Here is a 20776-nt window from a genome sequence, read left to right as displayed (position 1 = left end):
GGGGGAGGGGGGAGGGGCGGGGAGACAGTGGGGTGTTAGTGCCCATAACATAGTTCAAGTGAACTGCATTTAAAATATTGTAAATCACCATAACATTTATTTACCTATTTGGTAATAGGAGTCCCTGTGCGGTGCAAATGATTTAACATGCTCAGCTGCTAACTGGGGTACATCCTGAGTGAAGTATTCTGAAAAATCAGCCACTGAAGACTATAGAGCATAGCTCCACCCTAACACACATGGGGTCACCAATTTGGAGTTAACTCCAAGGCCAACTGGAAAATACTTTACCGAGGTTGTTTGTGTATGTATTACAGAGAACTTCAGGATTACTTGTGATAGTTGTCAACTTGACTGGACCAGGATTCCCAGTTTGGCAGTTGATACTTCACTCTGTGGATGACTATGAACAGCCAATCGAATGAAGGCATGCTTCCCTTGGTACCATGGCTTGCTCCCAAAATAATGAACATACTGGATATACTATTCTTCTCCCCTGGGTCTGATCTCACATCTAACCTGTTCTTTGAACCTGAGCCAGTGGCCTGCCTGGAAAACCGAACGTCCATCGGAGGACCCTGCACTCTTGTTCCTGTCACCTTGGCTAGTGTGCTGACAGTTCTTGGCTGATTGTCACGCTGATGCTGTCCCTGCTCCAACACAGAGGTCCTATTCTGTGCCCTGACCTGGGATTCCTGTCTTCTGGAGCTGCCTGGCAGATCTTGCTTCACCTGATCTGCACTTGGGATTCTCCTAGCTCTAGTCTCCACATATATACACATACATATATGTGTGTTGTACTTGTTTTTTTCTAGAGAACTCAGCCTAAGACACTTGTTAATATGAAGGTGGCACGTTAACAAGATTTTACTGTATGAATTTTGTTTTATTTGCCCTGGGTGTAATGAACATGGTTTCATTTATACCCAAAGTGATAAGTAGTGTCACTTTCAGAACCAATGATTAACAGGTTTGTAAAGGAAGGAGTCCTGGTGTGGTGTTGTGGGTTAATGCGCCAGACTGCAAAGCTGTTTTAACTGCAAAGTCGGTGGTTCAAGCTCACCAGCTGCTCCTCGGAAACCCTATGCAGAGTCGCTATGAGTCAGAACCAACTCGATGGCCCTGCACAACACCAACAAAGGAAGACAAAAAACAAAAACTTTCCACACACATACACACACAAAATCACACCAAGAATACTGTATCACTACAAATTTTATTCAGAAACCCATCTTTGTGTTTTTTTTTTTGTTGTTTTTTAAAAAAAATTCCCATTATGAACTGGTTTGGTCAATCAACTCCAACCCTTCCTAGTAGACACACAGTAAAAATTGCATGGCTCAGAATCGTCCAGATCGCTCTCGGTCTCTCGATCGCCGCCTATCACGCTCCCGTCCCCCACCACCACCACCGCCGCCGCCACCTCCACCACGACCACGGTCTCTCGACCGAGACCGACGTTCACGAGACCGGGATCGAGATCTATGCCTGCAGATAGGGAAAGAGAAAAAATTATTTGCACCAGAAACCACACAGTGAAAACACAAAACAGATTACTGCCTAATACTTTAATGACAGAGGAAAAAAAGCAACATTTTAAAATGGAAAAGATACATTATCATCTCCTCTCCTACCTCACCTTCTCTAGTGCTAACTGTAACCACAATAAGACAATGAACTTGCTAGATACAATTTTCTGTAACTATTTCTCAAGTCTAAGGAACTCTGCTAGCATAGTGGTTATGAATTGGGCTGCGAACCACAAGGTCAGCAGTTTGAAACTACCAGCTGTTCTGTGGGAGAAAGATGAGGCTTTCTGCTCCTTTAACGATTTATAGCCTCGGAAACCCTGTACAGGGTCACTATGAGGCGGAACCGACTCCACGGCACATAACAACAACAACATTTCTCAGGTGTAGCTAACTTGTAGGTCAGGCTATTGGAGGTAAAAGAGCAGGGTCTTTTTTCTACGAGTTTTTTCTGAAATAAAATACAATCACCAGTAATGCTTATATTTCCTAGCACATGTGGAATGGAGAGCTGAAAATCTTTCTATGATCAGAGGTCAATCTATGAAGAGACTGACGACATTCACCAGTATACAGATTAAACCTAAATGCATTACAGGTCCCTTTATCTTAATTTCGGTGATTCTCCATTGAACTGTTTGCTAGCTCTGGGCATCTGATCTCTATTTGAGATCTGTGTGCATATGAGTGTTTCAAAAAGTCCATTTAAAAATCAGTAAGTACTCCGTCTGAAACCTGAATCACCCCTATGTCCTGCATCCCCTTGCCGTACATACACTGCCCGCTCATGAGTCCTGTGGCCACCTTGGTTACCAGCTGAGGTGGTGACACAGTACGTGTGGTCCATATCCCTTATTTTTACTTCATGGTGGCCCCAAAGCAAAGGGTAGTGGTGCATATGCCAGAGGAGTCATAAAGCCCCTCCTTTAAGTTAAAGGGTGAAATTCTAAGGTTCTGGGATTTTCCCACTTCCTCCTGAATTTCATTCACAGCAGGGTTTCCTACTCATCATTGTATCCTCAGCACCCTGTACCAGGCCACAAAGTAGGCATATAGTTACATGCTGAATGAATGGATAAATGATTATTCTCTTTCTGGCTTCCCTACAGGATAAGCAGACTTGTGAGGTGCAAAAATAGCGCTTATCCGGCACACTCCCATCACGTCCTGACTTTGTTGTGAATTCCACATTGAACACTTAAAACTGTCTTTAGTCTGAAGCGTTTGCTGGTACTATAGGCTAAGCACTGAACTACAAGGTTGGTTTGAATCGCAAAGTCAGAGGTTAAAACTTATCAGAGGCTCCTATGTGTCGGAACCAACTCGAAGGCACTGTACTCAACAACAACTTGCACTTCTATGAATATTTGCAGTTTGACAATAAATGGCTTAAAGACTAAAGCCATAAATAATAATAAAAAAAGCTTTATAATGGTAGTGTTCAGATACTCACTTCTTACGACGGCGCCCATACAACTCCCGCCGCAGTTCTCTAGAAATGGGCTTCAAATGCATGAAGTTGCAGAAGCCTCCTCGTGTGCACTCTCTGTGGACAGAAAGCAGGTCATTACCACCCAGATCAGAGCTGACACTTTGCTATGAGTGTGCAACCTCCAGGTCCCATACTGACCCCATCTCGTACTGGCGACAACAGGCTTCTCTAAAGTCAGTCACAGGGGAGAGCTCCGCATGGATGGGCTGCCCATTAAACCAGCGGTTATTTAAGTCAATCACTGCCTTTTCTGCATCTTCTTCACGACGAAACTAAAAAGACAACGCAATATTTGCAACTCACACTTTAAGTACTAAAATTTTCCATTATCAGTCCTAACAACACAAAACTCATAAGCCATCAAATCAATTCCAACTCACTATGACCCTATATAGGGTTTATAAAGGAGCAGACAGTCTCATCTTTCTATCATGGAGCAGCTAGTGGTTTTGAACTGACAACCTTGGAGTTAGCAGCCAAATGCCTAACCCACAGTGCCACTTGGACGCCTACATGTTTAGATAAAAAATGTGGAATAATATTGCAGATCAATTTAAAAATCAGATACTGCTTTATTTACAATGTTATTAATTTTATCATAATTCAAGATTGTGCCAAACACTGCCTTCATCTTCAAATTCATTTAGCTAAAAGACCAAATGTAATGATTGTGTAGATAACTAAAAAAACACAAGAAACCAGACATGTAAGTAAAACTAACTTCTTCTTACTCCAAACAGCTACTAACCACAACAGCTATTAGTGGCACTATAGGATATGCACTGAACTGATTGGCAGTTCAAACCCACCAACTGTTCCTCTGGACACAGATAAAGCTTTCTAGCCTTGGAAACACTATATAGCATTGCCCTAAGTCAGAATCTACTCTATGGCAGTGGGTTTCGGTTTTTGGTTTTCACAATTAACAATGAACAGTCCTTTCAACCCCAATGATAGGCCACTACAGACACACAAGATGCAGCACATTACAATTCATAAATAATTGCTGGACACTCCAAATTATCAGGGTTCAATGGCAAATTGGTGGCCAGCCCTTATTCATCAGTTTTGGCCAATCAGAACACAAAGCTCAGCTTGTCATCTTATGCCTACCTTGACATATACATTTCCAACTAGATGGTCTCCAAGATTATCACAGACATTCATCTCCTCAACTTCACCATACTTTTCCTCCATTTCCGTGAAAACCTCCTAGAGGGGGAAAATCAGTGGTTTAAGGATCATTATCCACTAAAGACAAATATACAACTGAACATACACTCATGTTCAATACAGTTTAATGGGGAAAGGCCATGTTTCTTTCCAGACAGATACAGAAGGGGAGGTCAATCACTTCAAAAACTCTGCATCTTACCTCAAAAAATTCATCATAGTGTTCCTGCATCTCCACATCGCTAACGGCACCTGTAAACAAGAGAAATCTTGTTGATTAGAACACAGAGGGAGGAGAGAGAACTCTTGTGCTAAAATTCAAACTGCTACAATAACACACGAGATTATCTAAAGAGAAAACACAGCAACACTTCACTCTACTGGAGCACTGAAGATATTGGATATTACACAAAGCCCCATAGGATAGTCTCAATTCTGGCTATTAAAGTAGTAATAGCACAGCAAGTTTTAATCTGCATCGAAGGGCTACATTTTCAAAAAGTGTTAAGCAAAGAGCTGACTCGAATTAAGAAAATTTCAAAGGAAAGTACTTTTCCTTTTTTTTAAAGGACAGAGGCCAACTAATCACACTGATTTTTCCCCTTTATTAGATATAGTGAAGGCTGAAATCAGGGTGACTATGTTACTAGCTAGTTTGCTTTACAGATTAGCAGTCGCATAGGATGCTATCAAATTCTTTCTGATGCGATTAAAACCCAAACAAGAGACGTGGTAGTAGCTATAATGATCAGGTCATTTACAGTATTTTGCAAGCTCACCAGCTGCTCCCTGGAAACCCTATGCAGGGTTGCTATTGGTCAGAATCGACTCGACGGGACTTAACAACAACAACAAGCAAAGGGAAAGTTACAATGCTTTGTTGAAAAAAGCATTCTTATTTTATATTCCAAAACTGTTTTCATCAAGTTTCTTCTTCTTTGCATCACATGTAGAACCAAGTCCATGGCTTGGGTGGATTTTACAAATTTACAATGCATCCCCATTATCATTCTACCATTTGTACTGTTCAAACCCTAGCATTTTCTTAACCTCAATCTAAGGAATCACAAAGGAGTGCTTATATGTTGACCAGGGATCCTGCAAAAGCCTGACTGGTTTCCATGCAGGGCCAACCCTGTCTTCCCATCTTCAGCTTCCACAGGCCAGCCTCATGGGCCTGATTGAGAGCCCTGGGTCTGGAAGGACCCTCAGGTTCACCCACGACAAGGGTGAGACCATACTTCCTTTCAGCAACTCAAATCTCTCTCCTTAAAGAGAAAAACTAACTTCAATCTTTAGGTTTTGAGAGTTATTTAAGTTTACTTTATAACCTACTATTGGGAAAAGGGAACCGTGGGCTGCTCTCACTACATTTTAGTTAATTTTTCAAGAATTCAGATTCCTTTAAAACTTGAACTCACTGACTGCATTAAACAAATACTACTACTGATGGCCAGTCAATGGTACCTACACCACATTATCCCCAAATTGGAAAGTTAGCATTATCTCTTTCCTACAGTAGAAGTTATAAAAATGGAAAAGCTAGCCAAATGAATGAAGCATATGAATGAAGCATATCCCCTTAGGACAGACTTTAATTCCTTTCCAGAAAGTCCATATTTGAAAAAAAAAGCTTGATAAGGGGTATATTTTATCTTCAATATTCAGCTTTAAATTTTAGAACCAATCAAAATGAATTGAGAGGCAGAGGCAAGTGTATTAAAATACAAATCAGCTAAAACTTTATTTAATGACATAATATATTTTAAATAATACAACTTAAAGATACCCAGTTTCCTTATGGAAACAGCATTCTTAAATTAGGATTCATATTTACCAGTAACTCAAGCACATAAAGCTGTTTTTTTTAAAATTAAATTTTCAACAACACTGTATGTTATAAAAACAGTAATTTTAGGAAATTGAACCTAGCTGAAATTTTATCAGAAGGCCTGTTGCTAAATATCTCAGGTTCTTCACCTTAAGCTTATTTTTAACCCCTAAACTGTAGAAACAGAATTTCAATTTTATATAAGCTGGACCCCAGAAATGGAATATTTAGTTATAGTTACATTACTTTGTAGCATAGGCAAAACAAGAGTACTGTGAATAGCAAATAAAGACACAAAGAAAACTAATACAATTTTCTATCGTCAATAATACACAGTCCCCAAATAAAATAATAAGGGCAAAAAGTAGCATTTATTACTACTCAATTGTCTACTTATTGTGGCAGGATTGTCACAAAAATTATTTCTAGTAAATCCACATACAAACATTTCCTTCCAATGACTGATCCTATTTCTTTAAAATGAAAAAAATAAATAAATAAAAAGGATTATTTTAAACAAAGGGTTACCATGTAAATCTTGCTGCCATCAAATTTGGCTAAAGAAATTCTCTACCAATTATGTCAGGAGCCCTAGTTAAGTGCTTGGCTGCTAACCTACTGGTTGGTGGTTTGAACCACCCCACCCGCTGTGGCTCTTGGGATGGGAGAATGACCCGACAACCTTATCTTGTCCTATGAAGATTACAGCCTAGAGAACCCTGTGAGGCAGTTAGTTCTACTCGGTCACAGGGACATTAATGAGTATCAAAACTGACTCGGTGATACCTAACAATAACTCTCAGGTCACTATTAACATCAAAAACCACTTCCTGTCTTAGCAGGAAAAATGACAAGAAAACCCTGCCCCCACATGAAGTGTGGTATTCGTGGGCGCACAAGCCTGCACAGCCAGTCACTGTGTGCCAGCACGAGTGGTAGTGGCCAGTGGGGCCATTTCAACCCCAGTGATTCCAAGTGTATCCAAAGCAGGTACTTTCTAACAGCGCCTTCTATTAATTTTACTGCTTTAAAACAAGTTGGTGAATGAGACGTTATTGACCTTTAGTTTGGACCCGTTGATTTTAAGAGTCCTGGTTGTTCATTTCAATATATCCACAGATGATTCAATTCCAATGAGTCTACAGTTGAATAGTTATAAAAATTAAATTTTAGTTTTTTGAACTCCCCTCCACGATAGCAATCTACCCCATTTTATAAATATTACTACTCAGGTAATACAACAGCCACAACCTAAATTTTACTATCTCCCAGTATAGGCATAAACCGGTCGGTGATGGCCACTGGAAGCCCAGTTTAGAGCTATTCCCCACCAAGTATCCCATATTTTATAAATGTTGTAATAGACCAAATCCTAGAGTCAGATAAGTCTTTTTTAAAAACAAAACCAAAAATGGTGAGCTTTGCTAGCATTTAGTATACAGGGCTGATGATGAGAAAAATTTTAGGGGGTAATGCATGTCAGGCATCTTTGGGGAAACATTCTTAGAATATGATACTCACAATTACAACAAGATTTCCAAAATGGTGTTTATGAAAAAATTTGTTTAATCTGAAAAGTAATTTCAAATCAAGAGTTTTACAAGTACCTGAAAGTGAGATTAACTTTCAGATACTGTTGATTTTAAGAGGGAAGAGTAACTCCAAGTACACACCCTCTCTAGAATAAAGATCAAAGTAAAGGCAGCACAGCAACAGCTCCAAACTCTTTGAAAGGGCACCATTTCCAGTCACTTTTTTTTTTCTTAAAAAGGTAAAACGGATAGTTGACACACCACTGGTTTTCATAGGGGGAAGAGGAGGGCTGTAAATAGGACAACAGCTTCTTGCCACCTTTTAACAAAACGTGGTCCTTTACACTACAATGCAGACCAGATTGAGTTGACACTGAGCTCTGACACGTAAGCCCAGGGAACCAGGGAAGGAACTTGTATGAACTTACAGCGCAAACCGTCAGCAGACTGGGAAGAGTTTTGAGGGTTACGGTAAATGTTCAAGAGGGCAATGGTCTGAAATACAAAACGCAACAACTTTATATTATGGAAAATTAAATTTAAACACTTCACCGGTTTCCTTTGGCGATCACTTCAGTTGAGGCTCAGTGCTGAAAAAAGAGGAAGTTATTTTCTTTGGAAGCAGAGATGTTTTCTCTTAGTTGATGGCTGTCTTGAAACACCCTAACACTGCACTGTAACAGAGATCTCATAATATGGTAATATTGTATTTCAGTTTAACGTAAAACATTCCATTTCACAACTGTGAGCCAATCATGAGTGCAATTGATTTGCTAGCCAACTACCTACATGCTACAGAAAACTGCTAATGAATAACTGAGAAAGAAGTCTGCCTGCATATAACTGATAAAATACCATTCTAGTGAAATACAATAATTACATATCATGAAATCTCCACTTCCTAGAGAAAAAATTATAATGGTGAAATAAAACCCACACTTATTGGGTAACTTACCTTTTTTGATTCCTAAATATTCCTAAGATTTAAATTTTTTACAGAAAGAACTTAATAAATGCCAGGGGTTCACTCACTGTTAAGACCAATGGCAGGCTAATGACTTTAAAGAACATCTCATGGGGATGGGTCACTTCCCTTTATTTAACTATCAAAGGAAGAGGCCCAGCCAGTGAGCTTTTCAGAAAAGCCTTGTGAACATGGTCAAGTTTTAAGTTCTTGCTGTGTGCGCCAAGGAGTTCCATCACCTTGTACTGTTTGCAACAGCTCTATGTCAGCAGCTCAGAAGCCAACATGGTTTGTCTCAATTAAGAGTGGGCTCTTTAACAGCATTCTCTTAAAAAAATTTCTCCAACTGTGGGACTTACAGTGTGAGCCGTCAGCCGTCTGTGCACTGTTTTGGGGATTACGATAGATGTTTTGAATCAAGATGGTCTGCGGGGAAAAAAAAATAAAAAGGGGAATTCTACTGGCTGCTGTGCATATATTAGACAATTGCAAAGAGACAACTTGTTTGCAAATGGCTAAACGTTTGTTGTTTTTCCTGCAAGTCAGCCATGTGTCTTGTGAAGAGTCCACCAAAACCATCATATTATGAAAACAGAGTTTGAGCAGTGACTTAGGTCAAGTCAGCCAGCAACCAAGAAGAAATGGTAAGTTATTTTGAGTAGTCCCACATTGTTAACATTGTTTTAATACAAGATAAATAGAACACTAACATTTTCTTGTACTTCAAACTAACAGATATTAGTATGTCTAAAAAGTTCACATTATATAATATTCTCCACACAAAATGCATATCTCAACTGTATGCAATACATTCACGTTCTCCGGTCTCTTACAAAATAGACACACCAAACATATCTCTGAACTGTTGACTGGATACCTGATTGTCTTATTTACACTTTCTTGGTGGGATCTCTGTTTACATAATACAATAGCTTAAAATATTTGCTCTTTTCCGATCCTTCTTTTAAGAAAAAAAATCCTTTTAGCCCTTGTGCTTTACACTGGATCAGGCAGACTTGAAACCTTACATTGTACCGTTCTTCTTAAAATCAAGTTGTCTGAAAAAACAAACCATGTTTAAGTTAGTAAGCTAATATATTACATGAATCTTAATGTCCATATCACTGTAAGAAGCTTAAAAAGAAGTCCACACTGAATTATGCTAGAAACTTACAAGACAAATGGATAACAGCATGATTTAGAAAACAAAAACGTTGTTTCTCCCTCAACATGTGTGCAGAGCAGGTTCCTAAGTGTTTTTAAGAAACCAGCTAGTTCAATTCTTGGCTATGTTGAAAGGTGTGTGGAAGTGTGAGGAGAGCTCTCCAGTAAAACCTCAGCTGCCTGGAAATTCCCATGGGAAGGGGCAATGGGCTGCACACACTGACTGGTATGGACAAATCACACTCTAAACATGAGGCCCAGCACCCACCCAGCCCGCCACTATCATAAACCATCAAGTACTGCTGACTTCACTCAGACAATGTTTAACTGGTCAACAGAAGGTGACAACTCTAATGAAAAGCTGTATAGACCCGATTATTCAAATGTAGAATGTATTTAAGTCTCACTCAGGTAAATGGGTAACGGATGTTCAATGAAAAGAATGTCACTTAAAGTCACAGTAAAATCAGGGTGACCAGAGTTACCTAAAACCAACTAACCAACAAAATTAAATCAAAATAAGAGGAAGTTAATATATGTATTGACCTCACCAATGAATGGAAAATGGAAACATCACCTCATTTTGATAACTTTATATTTAACATTCTAAGGTAATAGATGATTTAGAAAAAGAAATCAAAAGCTTATGGCTATCTTATTCAGGAAAACTTATATAACAGGGGACAGTTAATTTAACTCTCAGCCCCATGCTAGGCTCACCTGTAAGTAAGTTCAAAAAAATCAGAGTGGCATTATTTGAGGTGTGCTTAGTTATTGCCCATTGTATGGTCTCTAGCATAGCTTGGAGCAATTTATTTTTCAATTGCAATGAACAGAAATTTTAAAGCAAATTGTTGGAAACTCACACATACATACAAAAGAAATGTCCAAATGCTTCCTATACCACTTGGTAATTAGGAACAATGGGAGGGAGTGACACCACCCTGCTCCTATCTGAGAGCACATTATTTTTGGGGGGGTTTCCTATGGCTTAAATTAGACATTACTAATGTGTTTCTTCCAGTTCATTTATACCAATTATCTGGTTTTCCTAAATTCTTAACAGGAAAACACAGAAATAAGTCTGGTAGGATGATAAAGACATGAACGCAAAGGCAGAGTCCAGCAGCTTCCAAGGGCTATATAAAATAATGGCCCAAATGTTTAGAGACTACACATTCAGACTTCAGGGGTGGGCTAGCAGGCGTTCAACTGCCCTCAGTTTGGAAATTCAAGTACAGATATTCAAAATCCCAAAGTTTTATGAACCTTGGGAAACTTCTATTAGAGACACTCTCTTCCTTTAGTCAGTGATCATGTGGGTGATGAAAACCCTTGTGCTTGCTTTAATTCATCAAAAATAAACCATTAAAACCCACAATTTTTACTGAACTGAACACATAGCAGATGTATGTCCAAGACAATAGGCATCTCTGTTAAATGAATAAATCTGCTATGAGCAATTTAAGGTTAAGTACCCATCTTTCTAATCTTTAGTTTAATTTTTAAGGTTTCCCTGACAGGTAATGTAACTTGCTATTTTCTCAACTTAAGAGTCTAAGAGAACAGAACACACCCAGCATGATGGGTCTGGTGACAATCACGTTGGCATTTCTTCTAAGACTATTTTGTATGACCTCAAATGAAAGCAGAAAGCCATTCAGCATCTACCAATTCCTGGAACTGAGCCTGAGTAAGTCCAGGCTGGCATAGCCCCTCTTCTCTGGAGCCATGTCATTCACATGGGAACGAGGAGGCGGCCAGAATTAACGGCAATGTACGAACATTTAAAATGGCCCCAGCTAAAACAGGACCTCTTCTGAAAGTTTCTCACAATATTAACAGGAAATAGTGCTCTTAAACTTTCCATGGGAACCAGACTTTTTATTTTGGGGATGTGTGAAGCAGACACATTTAACAAAAAAACCCACCACTCACTGATTAACGCAATAAAATACAACTAAAGCAGGCAGGGGGAATCCATACTTGCTTCATATATGGAAATTATTAACTGCCCCTGAAAAGCACAAAGTTTATATACTTTACATGAAAACAGGAAAAATAAAATAAAATGAAAAAAAAAAAAAACAAACCTGGCTAAAGGTCGGTTTATTGTGCAACCGAGAGCATCTGTCTCCATGACGACATGCTCCAATTTTGAAATAAAATGAACAGTTGACTCTGTAAGGGAAAATAAGAGCTGATTATTTTGCCGAGAAAATATAAAAGCAGATGGAAATGTCAGTAACATAATTTGTAGTATTAAACTTATTTTACCTCACAAAAGCATAAACAGTGTTACACAATAGGAATCTCTGGTAGAAGAAACTTGTCTTCTTCCAAGCAGTGTTTTTAGACGATTTAAATTCAATCTTCCCTTCTATACACATACTGTTCTTTCAATTAAGAGCACACTCCTTCTAACCTTCCTCATTCAAATCCTCCTCCACTATTAACTTCCACTTTCTCTACTTTGTTCAACTGTCTCTTAAATGGAATATTAAATTAGTTGAAAACTAAATTTAACCTAAGACTGTCTTCCCCTTTATGACCTCCTCTCTTTTGAACACCAACATGCAGAGAGTGGGTCACAGGTCCAGAATGTCTACTCGCTGTCCCTGGCCTTGGGCAGAGCCCCCAACCTCTGTGGGTCTTGGATGCCATCTGTAAAACGAGAAAAATGCCAAGCTGGCACTGTTCCGAGAATCACATATAATGGATGTGTACTTCTTACACAGTGCCCATTAAATGCTATCATTACCTAAAGAAAACAAAAACAAAGTTCAGTTTCTCTCACCCATATCAGACTAGTAGGAAATTTCCAAAAATAAATCAGAGGAAATCATGTGTCCTTCCACACCTATTGTCACTGAATTGATTCTGACTCATGGTGGTCCTCCAGGACAGAGTATAACTGCCCCATAGGATTTCCTTGGCTGTATCTTTGCTTTTTAGGAGCGATGACCTTGCTTCTTGGAGTCTAAAACCCCGTATCTCCTTGAAAGGAGACATGAGTAACCAAGATTAAAGAACCAACCTTTCTGAATGTTTACTTTTGCATCTAATCTGATTATTACATTTTTAATAGTTTATTTTTAAGGGATGCAACTCATTATGCTAAAACATCACAGAATAAAAAAATCAAAATTTCTTAGTTAAAAACATGACTTTCACAGTATAGCCCTAATCGGGTAGAAATGTGGTTATTTCTACCCGATTAGGGCTATACTATAAAATAAGTCCTGGTGTGGTGCCAAGGGTTAATGTGCTGGACTACAAAGTTGGTTTGAACTGCAAGGTCAACTTAAGCTCATCAGCCACTCCTTGAAAACCCTATACATGGTCGCTCTGAGTTGGAACTGACTCAACGGCCCTTAACAACAACACAGCAAGGATAAAAAAAAGTTATTAGAATAAACTCTACAGTTAGTCACCAAAGAAGCCACTTGATAGTCTCTTATAAGAGCAAGAAACAAAGCACATGGGACATGAATCAGAGCAATACAAATAAAAACCAAAGAGTGAAATATGTATACCCCAACCCTGCATGCAATGTTCTTCAGTCCGAAGGAGAAGCTTCTTGTTACAGTGTTGTGTGCTGTAGAGTTCATTCCGGCTCAAAGCGCAACCCGTGTAGTATTTTTGAGGAGTCTTGGTATGGCGCTGTGGGTTAATGCGCTGGACCACAATGTCAGTTTGAACCACAAGGCAGGCGGTTCAAACCTACCAACCACTCCTCGGAAATCCTATACAGGATCGCTGTGGGTCGGAACTGATTCGATGGCACTTAACAATAATAAATCTTTGCAGGAGCAAAAAATCTCTGACCTTGTAGTTGGCAGCCCAGTCAGTGCTTTTCCTACAGAGTCATCTTTCCTTGTTACAGCTGTTGTTGTTATTAAGTGTCCTTCAATCTGTCAACTCATAGCAACCCAGTATAGTGACCCCAAGAAGTGTGGCTGGTGGGTTCGAACCACTGACCTTGTGGTTAGTAATCCTGTGCTTTTTCTATAGCACCACACCAGGATGCCCTTGTTCCAGGAGAGCTGATCTACTGATTCAGCAAGATCCAATTTGTAAGCAAATTTCCCAAGCTACTTCCTGTGATCCCAAAGTACTCAGGATTCTTTTTCACAGGGTTTAAACATTTAACGCATTTTACACGTTAATTATCCTTTACACCCACTCCCTTGTACCTTCCCCACCTCCAAGAGTTCCCAGGCAACATTCAAATTTTATCCATTTATGAGTGCCCCAAAGTGCATATAATTGTCACTCAAGGAGACTTGATTTTGCTAGAAATGGAGGGCCATTGGCACAAGGAAGAATGCTTCTGGCTACTTATCAGAAGACTTCTAGAAATAAAATATAACCCCCCTTTCCAAACACAGAAGATTCCATCATGTGTATACATGAGTTTTACAAAATAGATACCATCTTGGAAAAAGTGTTTTAAAAACACGATCTATGACAAACTTAGGAATTCTGGTGTGGTGCTGTAGGATAAACACTGAACTGCTAACCAAAAGGTTAGCCATTCAAACCCACAAGCTTAGCTGTTTCTTGGTGGTAGTGTGCCATGGAGTCGGTTCTGACTCATAGCAACCCTGGCATAGGGTTTCCAAGGCTGTAAATCCTTATGGGAGTAGAAAGCCTCATCTTTCTCCCGCGGAACGCCGGTAGTTTCAAACTGCTGACCATTAGACTGACAGCCCTACTCCTAACCACAAACCCAATATTCATAGGGTCACTTGACAGCACATAGTAATGCGACCAACTTAAGGGAGTCCTGGTATGGTGCTATAGGGTTGTTGTTAAGTGCTATCAAGTTGATTCCAACCCATCGTGACCCTGTACAGGGTTTCCAAGGAGCAGCTGGTGAGCTTGAACCACCAACAATGCAGTTCAAACGGCTTTGCAGTCTGGTGCATTAACCCACAACACTACACCAGGAGTCCCATGCTGTAGAGTAAGTGCTGCTAACTCTTAAGGTTGGTGATTCAAACTCACCAGCTACTCCTCAGACATCCTATATTGGGGTTGCTAGGACTCAGAACTGTTTTCCGGGTAGGTAACAACTTAAGGGTCTATCATTAAAAACATGTGTTTGCATAAGCTTTCTAGAACTCTGAAAATTTACTACTCACTCAAGACACTTAGTAGCTAGGTTTTAAAAGTAAAATATTTCTTTAAATTTCACCTGCCCAGTGGAAATTAATACGTGTCAAAGTGAAATTCCTTAACTAATCGATTGGGAAATGTACGCACCCTAAAAAAAGGGCAAAAGCCATCTTTTCCATTACATTGGAATTGCATCTTCAAGGGTTTTAAAAGCAGATATCCTTTATAGGTGGTAGTTATGTGCCGTAGAGTCGGTTCTAACTCATTAACGACCCATATATAGGGTTTCCGAGGCTGTAAATATTTACGGGAGCAGAAAGCCTTTATCTTTCTTCCATGAAACAGCTGGTAGTTTCGAACCGCTAACCTTGAAGTTAGCAGCCCGATTTGTAACCAGTACGCTCCAGAGCTCTTTAAATGCTTGGATAGCCAATGAAAACATTTTTTTTCCCAAATATTCACAAGAGACAGGCCTGATAACTGCTTCAACATGCACACGACTTGAAAAGTGAATAAAGCCCAAATTATGAGTGCCCTATTTTTTTGTCCAACACGACATTACAAACTGAAAGTTGGCGAAAGATGCTAACATTTAAGAGACTCAGATCCTTTAAAGACAACTTTAGTACAACTCCAAGTGGCTTCTGAGAGCTTGCGAGCTTAGGGCCTCGCCAAAAGACTGGACAACCGAGTGGGCTACCAGAAGGCGGGAGAGACCTCGCCGTCCTTCTAACACCTAACAGCACTAGGAGCACCCAATATCGCCCGCGGCGCCTTGTGAGCGGTCAGGGCCACGCGGGATGTAGGCGACAGGGCCCTCCGGTCCCGCTGCCCGATCCCGCGCGCTCCATTCATCCGCCCGAGCGGCCCAACGAGGCAGCTGCTGCCCAAAAAGTACGCGCTGGGCCGGAAGGGGCGCCGCGCCTTCCCGCCGCCCGCTCCCCTCCCCCCACCGGCCGTGACGGCCCCGGCTCCCGCCACCTCCTCCCGTGACCTTCCCCGCCGGCTCTGGCCTCGCTTCCACGCGCTGCCGTCCCCGCCCACCCGTACCCCGCAGCATTCTCGGGGCCCAAAGACCCGGCCACTCTCACTTACTTGTCTTTCTCAGTGCCGAAAATGGAGGCCAAGTACTCCGCCATTTCCCACCCGCCGCCGCCGACACTGAAGCCGACGACTACAAGGCCCGACACCGGTGGGATACGTCACCCAAATGCGACGACGCTCTCTCCGCCCCCGACGACATGGCGCAGCTGTCCAATTGGGACTCGGTGCCTGTGCATAGGCGGGACTTGGCTCTCAGAAGACCCGCCCCGTCAGCCCAGGCGTCCGCGCGCCCCCTCTAGGCCGGCTGTGCTAGTCGCGCACCTGGAGTCGCGGGCCTGGGACGCCCCACAGCTGGAAAACGCGTGACGCAGACTCAGGATGGGTGTGTGAGGGCCAAGGCGCCAACCGCGCAGTTTTAAAGTCGGGCGTAGTAGTGGCGTTGCGTGTATACTCAGACGTAGCGGGGCTCGCGGAAGCGGAGATGCTCGGAAGTGGAAAAGTCAAGTCCCTTTCTGTGTTGGGTTCCCAAACCTTTGCTATGAATCGTTCCTCTGTGGCTTCTCTTCCGCTAGCCCACCTCAGCAGAGTTAAGTCCAGAGCGATCCGTGCTTCCGCCGCGGAAGGAGAGACCGCACGTCCACTGTACTTGTAATAATGAACACAGTTTGAAAAGGTTTTGATCCCGAGAGATCATTCAAGATGTAATTTAGAAAGTGTTGCTAAAAATCTAAACCAATGGATCCCCTGGAATTTTTCAGAGTCTCTGGAGCAAAAACATGCTATGATCTGGTCCGTGGGTAAGGGTACTAACCTTGGGGTGGGGGCAGCAGAATATCAGGATTAGAATTAACTGGAGGTCGGCACAGCTCTGAGTTTTAAGGAGAGGCACAGAATTGGGTTCCTGAGTCGAAGTGGCAACAGGAGTGGGGGCCGTTTCTTTCCCAAGGCCAGAGGGAGACATGGGCAAAGAAAATGCAAGAGCTTTCAAGAGTGTTTGTAAGCGTAGAAAGAGGTGAAGGAGGAGGCAAACAGCCCCAGAGAAGGAAGAGAAGCGAGGCAGAGGACCAAGGAAAGAGGGGGTCCTCATGTAGGAGGAGGGAAGGCTTCAGTTCCTCCCACGTTGTAGGACAAACGTTTCCCCATGTTTCCAAATGACCACAGCCCTGATTCCCTTCTGCCCTGTGTTTTCCAGTATTTAGAATATTTACAACAAAACATCAAACCCTTGCCATCACTGGTTACTACATTTGTTACAGAGTGGAAAGGCTCTGTCATGGATTTTCCCCTTACCACCCAATATGTGTCAACTGTCATTTGATATATGATGATCCTCCCTGATGTGATCTGATGTGATAAAGCAGCAAGACGATTAACACTTGTTAAGTGTTGTGGAATAGATTCTGACTCATAGCCACCCTGTATAGGGTTTTCAAGGTTTTAAAATCTTTTCAGGTGCTGAAAGGCTCATCTTTTTTCCTACGGAGCAGCTGATGGGCTCGAACTCCCGATCTTGTGGTCCGCAGTTCAGTGCTTATCCCATGGATTTTGTTGGTAAATGCTATCCAATGGATTCAGACTCATAGAGACCCTGTATAGGGTTTCTGAGGAGTAGCTGGTGGTTTTGAACCGGCCTTGCAATCTAGTGCTCATCCTACAGCGCCACACCAGGACTCCTAGATCCAGGGAAAGACTGATGCCAAGACATATGCTGAGCTCCAAGGAATAATGAGCTAACAGATGCTGAAAGGGGATAAGGACGTTTCCACAAAGCCTGTACTCTGGATTCTGACTTCTAGCTCCCAAACTATAAAAGAATAAATTTCTGTTTGGGATCTTTATGGAAGTAATTTCCCTGTGTCATGTTATACATACAAAAACATACTGGGAACCAACGAAATGTCTTCTGCCTGATTTAATATCTCTTATGTGTCAGTCCTAGTGTGGTGCTGTGGGTTAATGCGCTGGACTGCAGAGTTGGTTTGAACCACAGGTTGGTTCAAATGAGCTAGCTACAGATGAGCTAGCTGTACTGGAAGAAAGCTGATATTTTATTCTGCACAATTGCTTCATACATTCTCTTGCTGAATATCTTTTAAGGAAGTCCAATTTACCTTTTTTCTTTTGTGTATTATGTTTTGGATGGAGTATTTAAGCAGTTAAGAGATCAGACGACGTATTGCATAGGGCAAATCTGCTGCACAGGAACATTTTAAATTATTGAAGAGCAGAGATGTCAGTTTGAGGACTAAGGTGCGCCTGACCCAGCCATGGTGTGTTCAATAGCCTCATATGGATGTGAAAGCTGGACGGTGAATAAGGAAGATAGTAGAAGAATTGATGCCTTTGAGTTGTGGTGTTGGAGGAGAATACTGAAAGTGCCATGGACTGCCAATAGATCTATTCTGGAAGAAGTACAGCCAGAGTGCTCCTTGGAGGCCAGGATGGCTAAGCTTCGTCTCTCATACTTTGGACATATTGTCCGGAGGGAAGAGTCGCTGGAGAAGTATGTCATGCTGGGTAAGATGGAGGGTCAGAGAAAAAGAGGAAGACCCCCAAAGAGATGGATCAGCCAGGTGGCATCATTGATGGCGCCAGGTGTGGCAGCGGTAGTGAGGTTGGCCCAGAATCGGACATTGTTTCGTTCTGCTGTGCATGGGGTCACTATGAGTCAGTTCTGACTCGATGGCACCTGACAATAACAAATTTAAAATATCATTGTCAAACCCAAAGTCATTGAGTTTCTCTCCTATGTTACCTTCTAGAAGTTGTATAGTTTGGTAATTACATTTAGTCCTGTGACTCATTTTGAGTTAATTTTGGTGAAAGATTAAGCCTTGTGTCTCAATTTATTTTTGTGCATGTGTCCAGTTGTTCAGTGCTATTTGTTAAGAAGACTCTCCTTTTTCCAATTTATGTCTCTGATCTTTTGTTAGAGGTCAGTAGACTAGATTTGTGTGACCCTATTTCTAAGGTTTCTACTCGCTTCCATTGATCCATTTGTTGCTGTGATAGTATTTATTTACAGTTAACATTTAAGTCAATTGACTATAAGTAAAACTGATTACCCTCCACTGTGTGGGTGGGCCTCATCCAATCAGGGGAAGAACTTAAGAGAAAAACCTGAAGTTGGCTGAAGAGGAAGAAATTATGCCTTAAGACTGTGACATAGGCATGGATTCAGACAACAGACTTCTGGAGTTTCCAACTTGTCACCTAACCTACAGATTTCAGACTTGCCAACGTCTACAGTTGTTGTTGTTAGGTGCCATCAAGTTGGTACTGACTCATAGTGACCCTATGTACAACAGAACGAAACAGTGCCCGGTCCTGGGCTAACCTCACAATTGTTGCCATGCTTGAGCCCATTGATGCTGCCACTTTGCCAATCCATCTCACTGGGGGTCTTCTTCTTTTCCTTGGACCCTTCACCAAACCAACATGATATCCTTCTCCAGTGACTGGTCCCTCCTGACAATATGTCAAAAGTATGAGAGATGCAGTTTGGCCATCTTGGCCTCCAAGGAACACTCTGGCTGCACTTCTTCCAAAATGGATCTATTAGTTCTTTTGGCAGCCCATGGCACTTTCAATATTCTCCTCCAACACCATAACTCAAAAGCATCAATTTTTCTATGATCTACAGTGGAATGAGCCAAATCCTTAAGTCTATCACTTATCTGGAGTCCTGATATGGCGCTATGGGTTAATGCGCTGGATTGCAAAGTCAGTTTGAGCCACAAGGTCGGCTAGCTCACCATCTGCTCCTCACAAACCCTATACAGGGTAACTATGGGTTGGAACCAACTCAACAGTACTTAGCAACAACAGCATCACCTGTCAACTATCTGCCCATCCATATATCCATTCATCTATATTATCATTATCTATCTGTCAAGAAGCCCTGGTAGTGTGGTGGGTTACACATTGGGCTGCTAACCACAAGGACATCAGTTTGAGTCTACCAGGTGCTCTGTGGGAGGAAGATGAGACTTTCTGCTCCTGTAAAGATTTACAGCCTTGGAAACTCTATACAGGATTGCTATGAGTCGGAATCAACTTCAGCAGGGTGTTGTTCAGTTTCCATGTCTTCGATTTTATTGATTTGGCCTTCTTATTGTTGATTTCTAGTTTTATGGCATTGTGGTCTGAGAAGATGCTCTGTAGAATTTTGATGGTTGTGAATTTATGGAGGCTTGCTTTGTGTCCTAACACATGGTCAATTCTGGAAAATGTTTCATGCATACTGTAGAAGAATATGTATTGTGCTGTTGTTGGATAGAATGTTCTGTATACATCTATGAGGTCAAGTTGGTTGATTGTGTTGTTAAGTTCCTCTGTAGCATTGTTGAGTTTCTTTCTGGTTGTTCTATCCATTTTCGAGAGTGGTGTGTTGAAATCTCCCACTATAATTGTGGATTTATCTATTTCCTTCTTCAATTCCATTAAGGTTTGCTTCATGTATCTTGGTGCTCTTTCATTGGGGGCGTATATATTTATTATAGTTTTGTCGTCTTGCTCGATTGACCCTTTAATTATGAGATAGTGTCCTTCTTTGTCTCTTATGCTGGTTTTCATCTTACAATTTACTTTGTTGGAGATTAATATGTCTAGTGTTACAGTTGGCTTGGTAAATTTTCTTCTATGCTTTAACTTTTAGTCTGCTTTTGTCCTTGTATGTAAGGTGTGGCTCTTGCAGGCAGCATATTGATGGATCTTGTTTTCTTTCTTTCTTTTTTTTTTTTGGTCAGGGGAGAGCGCGGAACACAGTCCCCCACTATCACAAATTGTGCAGTGGAGTTTCCCACATTTGGGGAAATCGCAGGAGTCAGCACATCCCAAGGTGCAATGGATTAGCCTCGCCCTGGGGAAACCACCTTCGTGATCATGGAATCACCCCTGCCAGGTAAGTATGATGGATCTTGTTTT

General features: G+C 41.4%; 1 protein-coding gene across 4 annotated transcripts; it reads right to left on the bottom strand.

Annotated features, from left to right (window-relative positions):
- Window positions 1–1197: 1197 nt before the first annotated feature.
- U2AF1 (U2 small nuclear RNA auxiliary factor 1) lies at window positions 1198–16014 on the bottom strand. Of its 4 annotated transcripts, XM_006870819.1 has the most exons (9): window positions 15902–16014; window positions 11779–11866; window positions 8881–8947; window positions 7986–8052; window positions 4397–4446; window positions 4135–4233; window positions 3160–3293; window positions 2983–3075; window positions 1198–1488 (listed from the first exon to the last, which is right to left on the bottom strand). In XM_006870819.1, the coding sequence occupies exons 5-9, from the start codon at window positions 4424–4426 to the stop codon at window positions 1341–1343; spliced, it is 504 nt and encodes a 167-aa protein (XP_006870881.1). In that variant the 5' UTR covers window positions 4427–4446; window positions 7986–8052; window positions 8881–8947; window positions 11779–11866; window positions 15902–16014; the 3' UTR covers window positions 1198–1340. The 4 variants fall into 4 exon arrangements, with proteins under 4 accessions (XP_006870881.1, XP_006870879.1, XP_006870878.1 ...); XM_006870817.1 differs by lacking the exon at window positions 7986–8052 and having other exon boundaries at window positions 15902–16008; XM_006870816.1 differs by lacking the exon at window positions 8881–8947 and having other exon boundaries at window positions 15902–16008.
- Between the last annotated feature and the right edge of the window lie 4762 nt (window positions 16015–20776).

This window comes from Chrysochloris asiatica, unplaced genomic scaffold (genome assembly GCF_000296735.1).
Source record: "Chrysochloris asiatica unplaced genomic scaffold, ChrAsi1.0 scaffold00154, whole genome shotgun sequence".
Taxonomy (NCBI): domain Eukaryota; kingdom Metazoa; phylum Chordata; class Mammalia; order Afrosoricida; family Chrysochloridae; genus Chrysochloris; species Chrysochloris asiatica.
Note: the sequence above shows the minus strand (reverse complement) of the source record. Positions and strands in the feature narration are given on the sequence as shown.

Coding starts and splice junctions, on each gene's coding strand:
- U2AF1 (XM_006870817.1), bottom strand. CDS start 15,945: ATGGCGGAGTACTTGGCCTCCATTTTCGGCACTGAGAAAGACAA. Junction 8,948..11,778: donor ATAAACCGACCTTTAGCCAG/GTTTGTTTTTTT, acceptor TTTTCCCCGCAG/ACCATCTTGATTCAAAACAT. Junction 3,294..4,134: donor TTGGAAATGTATATGTCAAG/GTAGGCATAAGA, acceptor TTGTCTTTTTAG/TTTCGTCGTGAAGAAGATGC.